Consider the following 12582-nt stretch of genomic DNA (forward strand, 5'->3'; position numbering starts at 1 on the left):
TGTCTCTTTCCAGGTTGCAAAGATACGGTTCTATTTATTTTCGTTGGAGCTTTATAATTTTGGTGTTTATGCTTAGAACTATGCTTTATCTCAAATAAATTTGAGTGCATGGTGTGATATAAGGGTAAAGACTCATTTTCCCCCACATAGCTTTGTCCAGTTCTTGAACCATTTGTTGAAAATACTTACGTTTCTTTGTTGAAGCACTTTGCTGAAAACCAAGTTGACTCTGAATGTGTCAGTTCGCTTCTGAACTTTCTCTAGTTCCACTGACCTCTTTGTTTGCCTTTATGCCAGTGCCACACTATCTTGATTACTATAGCTTTTTGTGTATGTGTGGTTAAAATATACAGAACATAAATTTCAGTTTTAACCATTTTGAGTGTACATTTCAGTATCATTAATTACATTCACATTTGTTTCTGTATCACCACCAACAAGCTCCAGAACTTTTTTTTCATCCCAAACTGAAACTCTGTACCCTTTAAACAGCAGTTCCCCATTCCCCCTACTGCAGCCCCTGGCAACCAGACTTCTACTCTCTGTCTCTGTGAACTTGACGACTCTAAGTACCGCATGTAAGTGGAATCATACAGTATTTGTCCTTCTGTGACTGGCTTATTTCATTTAGCCTAAGTATAGACTTAGTCTTCGAGGTTGATCCATGTTGTAGCATGTCTCTTTCCATCCTTTTTAAGGCTGAATAACATTCTTTTGTATGTATAAACCACATTTTGTTTGTTCATTTATCCTTCGGTAGACACTTGTGTAGCTTCCATGCTTTGGCGGTTGTGAATAATGCTGCTGTGAATATGGATGTCCAAATAACTGTTGAGTCTCTGCTTTCTGCTTTCAGTTCTTGTGGATATATACCTAGATGTGTGATTGCTGGATTTTCTAATCCATACCCTGTGCTATAGCCAGAACGGTGTCTTTCAACTTAGATCAGACCATGCTGTCTGTTTCTCTCCTACAACTGCAGACACCTTGTATTGCATTTAGAGTACAACACAATCCGGACTTCTTGCCTCGTCCTCCAACCTCATTTCTGCTTCTTTCCCCTGTCTCTGAGCGCTGGCCAAAAAGACCTGCTCTCTGTGTCTTGAGCATCCAGGCTCTTGGCATATGCTGTTTTTGCACTGCCATACAGCCCCCATTCCAAAGACAGCTTTTTTTTGTATATGTACTTTATGTTTCCTTATAAATGTCACCTTTGCAGACAGGCTTCCCTGTTTAAGCATGTCACCTATTCTCTTTCACAGCATCTTTCCAAATAATTTCAAAGTCGTTCATTCAGTGTATAAACACACATTTATTTTGTTTTAAAATGGCTATCCCCTCTGCCTCACACTACTTGCTGGCAGGAACCACAGTGCACCAGCACCTGCGCACAGATGGTGGCAGTGAACAGCGAGAGACACCTGCAACCTCCCAGAGCAGCTGGAAAGAGGACTCTTAGAAGATGTATTGGCTTGGCAAACTCTTAAAAGTGAATTATATTACTTTGTATTATTTCCATGTGTGTTTAAAATTTAATCCAAATTAATCTCTCTTTTGAATTACATGGTGTGACAAATCATTTCATATGATTTAGAGATCAGGTTTAACCTGAAGGTGCGTATAAGATCAAAGTTGAAACTGTAATAAAATTGTTGTATTATAAAGCTTTGGTTTCCATGTTTTAACCATTGTTTTCTTCCTTCACAGACTGAGACAACACTTGGACTCAGTTCATATCAACAGAAAAGGTAAGGAAGTTCTCTCTCTCTCTCTCTCTCTCTCTAGCATTTTATATATTTAGTAAGATACTGGCATACTTATCATTCTTTCTGGGGAATTCTTGCTCTCCTTCTTTTCCCTCCTCCTTTTTTGGTAAAGAGGGAAAATCAAATTATAAATCACATTATATCATGTATTTCAGGTATTATGGGTGGAAAACCAGGCTTAAATCTGAATGTGCGTGCCATGCATTATGTAGCACTTTTCTTGATTAGCCTAAGTAAAGGCTTGTCAATTTTTATCTTTTCAAATACCAGCTCTTAGTTTTGTTCATCTTTTCTATTGTTTTCTTGTCCTCTATTTAATTTATTTCTGTTCTAGTCTTTATTCTTTCCTTTCTTCTCATAACCTGGGGCTTAGTTTGTTCCTTTTCTAGTTCCTTGGGGTATAAAGTTACTTTGTTATCTTTTTTTTTTGCTTGATATATGCATTTATGTCTATAAGCTTCCCTCTTAGAAGCTTCACGTGCATCCCATAAGTTTTGGTGTGTAGTGTTTTCATTTTTGTTTGTCTCAATATACTTTTTATTTTCCCTTTTGATTTCTTCTTTGATCCATTGGTTGTTCAGGAGTGTATTTTTAATTTCCATATATTTGTAAATTTTTCAGTTTCTTCCTCTTACTGTTCTCTAATCTTATACTGTGGTGATCAGAAAAGATACTTGATATGAGTATAGTCTTCTGAAAATGGCATATTTTTAACTTTCTATTTTAAACTAACAATTTAACTTTGGTGGCATACATACATGAGCTTTATACTTTCACTTCTTCTTCCCCTCACATTTTAATTTATTGGTCTTAAAATTTACATATATCTTCTATTGTCCATTCAATAGTAAATTATTGTAATTTAGTTATTTTTAGTATGTTTGTTTTTTAGCTTTTAAACTAGAGTTGCAAGTGAATTTTATACCATCATCACAGCATTAAGGAATCTGACTATATATTTACAGTTATCAGTGAGTTTTACAGTACTTTTTTTTTTTTTTTTTGGATGTTGATTAGCTTCTTTTTATTTCTGCTTGAGGAACACCCTTTAGTATTTCTTGTAAGTTAGAAGTGACTGTGATGAACTCCCTCAACTTTTATTGGTTCAGTGAAGTCTTTATCTCTCCTTCATTTCTGAATGACAGCTTTGCTGAGTATAGTGTTATTCTCTTTCAATATTTTGAAAATGCTATCGCCACTCTCTCTTTTCCTATAAAATTCCTTTTGAGACATCTACCTATGCAGTAGCTCCTTAACTGTGGGGCATATATTCCAAACACTATACTGTTACTTCATATACTATAAGCACTGCATATGCTATGTTTTCTCCTGTTCTAACAGTGGGTTGCATATATAGCATGGACCCTATGGACAGAGGGATGATTCATGTTTCAGACGGGGCAGAGCAGGATGGCATGAGATTTCATCATGCTACTCAGAGGGCATGAAGTTTAAAATTTCTGAGTTTTTTATTTCTGGAATTTTTCATTTAATATTTTCAGACCACAGTTGACCACAAATAACTGAAACTGCAGAAAATGAAACCACAGATAAGGAGGAACTACTGTGGTCTTGTAGGGTACAGGTGTGTTCCTTGTGTGTGACTTTTCTCTTGCTGCTTTCAGAATTCTCTGTCTTTAAAAAAAGACCGAAGAAAAGGAGTTCCCATCATGGTTCAGTGGTTAACGAATCCGACTTAGGAACCGTGAGATTTCAGGTTCAATCCCTGGCCTCACTCAGGGAGTTAAGGATCCGGTGTTGCCGTGAGCTGTGGTGTAGGTCACAGACACGGCTCAGATCCTGTGTTGCTGTGGCTGTGGGGTAGGCTGACAGCTTCAGCTCCAGTTAGACCCTTAGTCTGGGAACTTCCACGTGACATGGGTGCAGCCCTAAAAAGACAAAGAAAAAAAATTTTTGACGATTTAATTATAACGTGTCTCCTTATAGGCCTTCTCAGCTTCAGCCTACGTGGGGTTCACAGGGCCTCATAATTCTGGATGTCCGCTTACTTCCCCACAACACTAGGGGAGCTAGACGCCGCCCACCGTGGGCTCTCTCTTGCCTACTAGAGAAACTGTAGGCTTGGGGAGCCTCTCAGTGCAACACTGTACCAGCCTGGTAGAGAGGGGACATGTAACCATTTTCCTTACCTTCTTACTACAGTTCTTTTCAGTCTCTGTGGTCCAGGGATGTTCTTGAGTCTCATCCCTGTGTTCTGGGATTTTCACAGTGGTGTCTTACCTATGGATAATTGCTGGTTGGTCATCTCATGAGGGGAACTAAAGTTGGGAATAAACTGTGTCACCATCTTGATGCTGTCACTCCTCAAAAGACATCAGTGATAATAGGGAAAGGAGGGACAGAGAGAAAAAAAAAAATCACAATACATGTATTTAACAAAAGACACATCTAGAATATACAAAGAACTCTTACAACTCGAAATTAAGACTGAAATCCCAGTTAAAATACTTTGAATGTTTTGCGAAAGAAGATATCTAAGTGGACAATAAACAGAAGAAAAAAGTGTTCAACATCATTAGTCCTTAGGGAAATGAAAATTTGAGCTAAAATGTATTTATAGGAAAATATTTATGTAGGAGTAGTCAATGTCTTTTCTCTTGGGTCACTGTTTACTTAGCTGTCTCTAATAATTATACTTGGCACTATTTTAAACTGCTGGTGACTTAAAGTTTTGCTTGTTAAAGTACTTTTATTCCCCTCTTATTTCTGCTTACAGCGCTTATCGTGGATCAAGCTGGAAAACAGTAGTTCTCAAATGTGAGAGTGTACATAAAAACGTCAGTTTCTGGGCTCCATACTAGATGTAAGGAGTCAGAGTCAAGAGGTGGGGCTCTGAAACCTGCATTTCTACAAGCATCCTAGATAGTTAATATATAGGTACCACAAATCATTCATTAAGAAATACTGAGCCTGGAAAAGAAAATCATGGACTTGGAGAAGAGACTTGTGGCTGCCTGATGGGAGGGGGAGGGGGAGGGAGTGGGAGGGATCGGGAGCTTGGGCTTATCAGACACAACTTAGAATAGATTTACAAGGAGATCCTGCTGAATAGCATTGAGAACTTTGTCTAGATACTCATGTTGCAACAGAAGAAAGGGTGGGGGAAAAATGTAATTGTAATGTATACATGTAAGGATAACCTGACCCCCTTGCTGTACAGTGGGAAAATAAAAAAAATTATAAAAAAAAAAAAGAAAAAAGAAATACTGAGCCTGGAATTAGCATCCTGGTGCAGCAGAAACAAATCTGACTGGGAACTATGAGGTTGTGGGTTTGATCCCTGGCCTCGCTCAGTGGGTTAAGGATCCAGCCTTGCTGTGTGAGCTGTGGTGTAGATCGCAGATGCGGCTCGGCTCCCATGGTACTGTAGCTGTGGTGTAGGCCAGGGCTACAGCTCCGATTGGACCCCTAGCCTGGGAACCTCCATATGCTGCGGGTGCAGCCCTAAAAAGCAAAAAAAAAAAGCCACAGAGTACCTTTTGTTTAGATAGTAATTGCCCCTAAGAGAACATTTAAAAGTTCATGGTTTAATCAAATTCTCAAAGCTCCAAGAAGGCTTTGTATGCTTCACTTTGACCTGACAGTTCACCAGATGGCAGAGATTTCCCCTGTCTATCCAATTGTTCCCCAGTTTGAAGTCAGAAAATCAGCTTTATTCATCTCCTTATCTCCAAATAAACATGTAATATTTTAGTGAAAAATATTGTATTGAGACTTTCTTTTTCCTTTTTTAAGGGCTGTACCCTAGGCATATGGAGGTTCCCGGGCTAGGGGTCCAATCGGAGCTGTAGCTCTGGCCTATACCACAGCTATAGTAACATGGGATCCAAGATGCGTCTCCAACCTACACCGCAGCTCACGGCAATGCCGGATCCTTAACCCCCTGAGCGAGGCCAGGGATGAAACCAGCAATCTCATAGTTGCTAGTCAGATTTGTTTCTGTTGCACCATGACGGGATCTCCAGGTATTGAGACTGTCAAAATAAATACAGTCACTGCAAAAAGCATAAAATCGTGTATTATTACTTTTATAATGTCTCAAATTCTGTTTCTTTGAAATTGACAAAGGGTGCCATTTTTCTTACTGCTTCCCCCGCAGTTTATTTTCAGCATTATGGATATATGGACATTTGCTTTCTGTTAATAAAGCACTAAACGGTATCATGGCCTTTCTAAATAAACAGTAGCAACCACTTCAGGCAACTGTGGATACGCAATAGCTATGTTATTGAATTTTTGGTTTTTGTGAAAATAAGATTATACCTGTGACAATTTGTGTTGTACCTGTTCCAATAGTAACCTGTTTCTTAGATATAAATCTGCTGTTGTTTTGAAAATATGCATTCATTTATGAGGGAATCATCTTTTATGTATCATTACCTCTATTTCCTGTTCTATGAGCATTCTGTAAATGTCACAACAAAAATTGCTGGACACCACTTCTTTGGAGCATTTTATGGGAGGACTTAGCACAAGAAAGTCATAAGGAAGAAAAACAAGTGGATTTGAAAGAAAGAAATAGAAATGTTGTTACTTGTAGGTAACAATAGATTTCTATAGATTTGTCTGCAGAAATAATCTGTGATAGTGATCTTTTACATATTTATTTATTTATTTATTTATTTATTTATTTATTTATTTAGGGCTGCACCTGCAGCATATGCAAGTTCCCAGGGGTCCAGTCAGAGCTGTGGCTGCCGACCTACACCAGAACCACAGCAACACCAGATCCAAGCCATGTCTGCAACCTACACCACAGCTCAACAGCAATGCCAGATCCTTAACCCACTGAGCGGGGCCAGAGATTGAACCTACATCCTCCTGGATACTAGTTAGGTTTGTTATCGCCGAGCCACAATGGAAACTCCCCATGGTGATCATTTTAGCAACACTTAATAGCAGGGGAAAAGCTAAGAGAATCTGTAGACAAACCGTTAGAATTAACTTACCAAAACGACTGGGTTCGTCAACTCCAAATCAATAACTTTTTTAATATAAAGCACTAACGTGTATATCCTTCTGCCTACTTGACACCTCCATCCAGGTAAGACATCGCAGATTTAAAAGTCTAAAACACTACTCTTTTATCTCCACCCAGCTGCCTTTCCCCACCTCTAACCCACTGCCTCCAGTTTCTCAGGCCAGAACCTTAGACGCCTCCCTTCCTCTTACCCTGCACAATCAGTCCATAGTCCTGACCCGTTGTCTCTAGCTCCTGAAGATATTCAGGAAAGACCCACCCTCCGCACCCTCCCGCACAGCCACCCCGAAGCACAGTTGCGGTGCCCTCTTCCCTTGCTACCACAAGGCTTCCCTGATTCCACTCTTGGGTTCCTACTGTCTCTTCCTCACACAGCGGCCAGAATTGACCTTTTGACATCATGTTACTTCCTTGCTCAAAACGCTCTAGAGGCTTTGTGTTAGACTGAGAGCAAAATCCAGACTCCTCCAAGGACCTTGCCTCTGCACCTCTCCCATCTCAGCTCCTGTCCCCCTGCCCCCAAGGCTGGCCACTCCAGCCTCGTATTCCTCAGCATGCCGGGTACATCCCTGCTTTCTTCCTCCAATCTCTACTGTTGAGGTCTCAGCTCCAGTGTCCCTCCTCCGAGAGGCCTGCTCTGCTCTTGCTGTGTTTGATTTGTCTTTGTATGTCAGGCATCATCACGTGATATGCTCTACTTTTGTTTTCCCTACTGGGATGTTAGTGTCATGAGAACAGGCTGTTTGCTTTGTTCCCATAGCCCCAGCCACTGGACAGCCCTGACATGCAGTGTATTTGTGTTGAGTGAAGGGGGTGTACACTCTTTTCCCCCTGCCTGGCCCCTTGAGATAGTGCCACTTGCAGTTTGGGGGTTAAACTCTCCGTTCTGTGAGAGAGAGAGAAACTGTATCTTAATCTCCTTTGTATCTCTAGCACCTAACACAGTCAGTGTGTGTATAATTCAAATATATATATGAATTAATGACTTATACCCATTTACTTTATGCATTATACTTTTTTCTTGATTGGATTGAGATTTTATATAAGTTTGAGTTTCCCACCATTAAAACTGATGAGTTGATCATATATGTGCTTTATTTAGCAAAATAGAACCTTATATTTGGTCTTTTCCTTCTTGTGTTTGTCATTTTTTTCTGTCCAGCACCTATTAGAAGGGTTATCAAGCAGCACGGAGCATTACTCTTAATTGACAGGGCTAAAAACACTTTGAGATTTTCTTCCTTGAAGCTCAGTTATCGCACTCCTCAGACTGTTTAATCTTTGTTGAACTGAGTTAAAGCTAGATTTTCTGCATAGTCTGTATGTACTTGTCTATTTCTAATGTATTTCCTGAATGAAGTTACTGTCTCATTTGAAGCTTGTGTACTGGTGAATTGACAGTAATGATAGGAGTACAGTGGCCTCACAAATGGGGTTTGCTCTTATTAGATCATTTCTTAAAATATAACAGAAAGATAATCTACTATTTAGAAACTTTAGTAGCTGACTCAGCTTTCTCACCTTCTCAGCATATAAACAGATGACTCTAGGTGTGAGGACCACTCCTTCCGAGGTCATTTATACTTTGCATCAGTGTTAGGTCGTGATCATGTCTAGGAGGTTTGCTATTCAGAAATCTGTTTTAGTGAGAAGTTCTAGTATCAAGTAGAATAGTTAGAAATGATAACTCAAATATGTAGGCCAAGACATCCATAGATTAGTATGTTCCAAACTCTCAGATACAAGGTATATTTTGGTTCTTAGAAATTTCTGTACCCCAAATTGTTTTTTGTTTAATTTGCCACTCTAGTTACAAAGGGTTCATGGGTTTTTGTATGTTTTGACTGCCAAGTATTGGTAGTTGTTTTAGCTATTTATTGTTAATTGTATACATATCAAAAAAATCCATATGAACATATTAAGGTATATTGTTCTTAACTAAATGAACCAGGTAAATTTCTTTTATTAAAGTGTAGTGGATCTATAATGTTGTGCCAATTTCTGCTGTACAGCCAAGTGACTTACATGTTTTTTTGTATTGTTTTCCATCATGGTCTATCCCCAGAGATTGGCTATAGTTCCTTATTGTGTAAAGTAGGACCTTATTGTCTGTACATTCTAAATGTAATAGTTTGCATCTACTAACCCCAAACTTCCAATCCATCCCACTCCCCCCCTCCCCTTTGGCAACCACAAGTCTGTTCTCCATGTTTATGAGTCTGTTTCTGTTCTATAGATAAGTTCATCTGTGCCATATTTTACATTCCACATATAAGTGATATCATATGGTATTTGTCTTTCTCTTTCTGACTTACTTCACTTAGTATGAGAGTCTCTAGTTCCATCTCTAGTTCCATCCATGTTGATACATATGGCATTATTTTGTTCTTTTTTATGGCTGAGTAGTATTCCATTATGTATATGTACCACATCTTCTTAATCCATTCATCTGTCAATGGACATTTAGGTTGTTTCTATGTCTTGGCTATTGTGAATAGTGCTGGGATGAACATAGGGGTGCATGTATCTTTTTGAGTTATAGTTTTGTGTGGATATCTGCCCAGGAGTGGGATAGCTGGGTCATATGGTAGTTCTATATTCAGTTTTCTGTGGAACCTCCATTCTGTTTTCCATAGTGGTTGTACCAGTTTACATTCCCACTAACAGTTTAGGAGGGTTCCCTTTTCTCCACACCCTCTCCCCTATTTGTTATTTGTTGACTTGTTAGTGAGAGCCATCCTGACCTATGTGAGCTGGTTGCTCATTGTAGTTTCAATTTGCATTTCTCTAATAGTTACTGATGTTGAGCATCTTTTCATGTGCCTACTGGCCATCTGTATGTCTTCTTTGGAGAAATGTCTATTTAGGTCTTCTGCCCATTTTTCAGTTGGGTTGTTGTGTTTTTTCTTATTGAATTATGAGTTCTTTGTATATTTTGAAGAGGAACCCCTTACCAGGTGCATTGTTTGCAACTATTTTCTCCCATTCCATAGGTTGTCTGTTTCCTTTACTGTGCAAAAACTTGTAAATTTGATTAGGTCCCATGTGTTTATTTTTGTTTTTATTTCTATTGCTTTGAGAGACTGACCTAAAAACATTTGTCTGGTTTATGTCAGAGAATGTTTTGCCTATATTCTCTTCTAAGAGTTTTATGGTACCTTGTCTTAGTTTAAGTCTTTAAGCCATTTTAAGTTTATTTTTTTGCATGGTGTGAGGTTGTATTCTAGTTTCAGTGATTTACATGCAGCTGTCCAGTTTTCCCAGCACCACTTGCTGAAGAGACTATCTTTTTCCCACTGTATATTCTTGCCTCCTTTGTCGAAGATTAATTGACCGTAAGTATCTGGGTCAACCAAGTAAATTTCAGCAGTCTACCTGAGCATTTTCTGTTTTCACATACCTTTGAATAGGAAAAAATGCTCCTTTTAAAAATTGTTTAAAACACTCTATTTCCTCTAATAAAAAAGTAACACACATTTCTAATAGAACATTAGAATCCTTTTTTGTTAAAGATACGTTCTCATGACAAAACTCAAATGGTTTGGGGAAATATGTATTTGAAAGAATTGCTTTTTATTTTTATTTTTTGGTCCCACCTGTGGCATGCAGACCAGGGATTGAACCCACGCCACAGCTGTGACGTATGCCACAGCAGTGACAGCGATGGATCTTAAACCACTAGACCACCAGGAAACCACATTTCAAAGAATTGCTGTTGATACTGTTTTTTCTTTTTCTTTTTTTTTTTTTTTTTTTTGCTTACAGTATATCTCTGTACCGGGGTAATTGCAGACCTATACGATTTGAGCCACCAATGCTGGATTTCCATGAACAGTAAGTTTAGCATTTTCAGACCACAGTTTTTCATTAAACTATTTATACATATATGTGTGTGTGTGTGTGCGCGCGTGCGTGTGTGTATGTGTGTGTATATATATATATATATAATGCACACATTTGTCTTGCCTTCTGCTTGTGTTATCTTAAATGAGAAAGTTATATGTTCAAGTCATCAGGAAGGTAAATAATGTTAAATGCAGTTTGAAAATGGGAACAAGTGTCTGTGGTGAGTTAACCTATATTATTAACTTTTGAAGTTTGAAAACTATCCACGTTTTGAAGCCTCTGGTTCAGAGGATCTTATCTTTAGAAGCAGCATTAAATTTAGGGTTACCTTTCTGATTGGTCTTCATTTCCATTTTTATTATTTAACATTTTTCCTAATGGATATGGAAGAATATATTATTTGTTTGATACATATGCTTTTATTCTGTTTTTTTGTTTGTTTTTTAAATTTATTTTATTGAGGTATAGTTGATTTACAGTTTTGTGTTAATTTCTGCTGTATGGAAAAGTGATTCAGTTATACATATACACATTCTTTTTCCTACTGTTTTCTCTTATGGTTTATTCCAGGATATTGAACATAATTCCCTGTGCTATCTACAAAACCTTGTTGTTTATCCATTCTATATATGATAGTTTGCATCAGCTAATCCCAAACTCCCAACCTGTCCCTTCTCCACCCCACCTCTCCCTTGGGATGCGTGGACTTTTGAAGTATAAACTTTTATACATCATCAAATATATAATATTATGACCAACTCAGAGGGGCAAACAAAAGGAGATCCTACAGAGAGACATGGTTCAACCACAGAATTACCTCTTCAAACCATAGTTCTGCCTTACCTTCTACATCTGAATCTCAGGCTTTGCTTATCTTAGATACACTATGGGGAAGACAAGTCTTCACCTGTATTTGGTTCCAACCCAATTTAGCAGGTAGATAAAGAGAACATCTTAAATGATAGACTTACTAGAGTAATGCCACTCTGGTAAGTTAGCAGAAGGAAAGAATTTGAAAGGGAAGGTGGGGTGGGAGCTGTGTGCAGATATGTTCAGACTCAGTAAATGAAAATTGTAATTTGGGAGATCCCATCATGGCGAAGTGGAAACAAATCTAACTAGTATCCATGAGGATGCGGGTTCGATCCCTGGCCTTGCTCAGGGGATTAAGGACCCAGCGTTGCCACGAGCTGTGGTGTAGGTCACAGATGCAACCCGAATCATGCATTGCTGTGGCTGTGGCATAGGCCAGCGACTACAGCTCCAATTTGACTCCGAGCCTGGAAACTTCCACATGGCACGGGTGTGGCCCTAAAAAGAACCCTCCCTCCCCAAATAAAAGAAAATTGTAATTTAATATTATCAAAGTTGTAGTTAACCATTTTTTACTAGTAAAGACATTAAATTTAAATAATGTGTTTACAATCTCAAGCCTAGAATAATCAAGTATATCAATTATACCTGTACAAAACCATGGTAGCATAGTTAGCATAAGAGGAGTTATCTGATAGCAACCCTGTCTTTTCAGGTGTTTATATTCTAATAGAAATCATAGATTTCTGGGGGTGGGAGTGCGGAGAGAAGTTTCTGTGCTTCTTTCTGTACCTGTAGATGCAGTCGGCATTGGCAGATAGTTGTTATATAAATAGTAAAATTGACTTGTGGAAGTTAGGTTTAAAGATCATACTGTTCAGACAGGAAATACATCACTATTGTTTCTGTCCTATGATTTTGAGACTGAAAAAACGTAGAGTTCTTAATCCAGTCATGATGACATATCACCCATAGTCTCTTTCTGTCAGATGCAAGATAATTTAATGAAATATGGCAAGCATTTTGATCTTTAGCAAGAAAGTTCATTGTTGGGAGTTCCTGTTGTGGCTCAGTGGTAACAAACCTGACTAGTACCATGAGGACACAGGTTCCATCTCTGGCATCCTTTAGTGGGCTAAGGATCCAACATTGCTA

General features: G+C 38.5%; 1 protein-coding gene across 8 annotated transcripts in view; it reads left to right on the top strand.

The window, feature by feature from the left end:
- TMEM131 (transmembrane protein 131) overlaps positions 1–12582 on the top strand; it is a 192948-nt gene that overhangs the window by 74199 nt on the left and 106167 nt on the right. For all 8 annotated transcript variants that reach the window (XM_021087244.2, XM_021087245.2, XM_021087246.2 and 5 more), the window contains exons 3-4: positions 1708–1748; positions 10534–10602. In XM_021087244.2, the coding sequence (XP_020942903.2) occupies positions 1708–1748; positions 10534–10602 (110 nt within the window). The remainder of the gene's footprint in view (positions 1–1707; positions 1749–10533; positions 10603–12582) is intronic.

This window comes from Sus scrofa, chromosome 3, assembly GCF_054392235.1.
Source record: "Sus scrofa isolate SSC_HxYL_T2T_F1_AM1 chromosome 3, Sscrofa_HxYL_maternal_Yorkshire_Landrace_v2.0, whole genome shotgun sequence".
Classification (NCBI taxonomy): Eukaryota; Metazoa; Chordata; class Mammalia; order Artiodactyla; family Suidae; genus Sus; species Sus scrofa.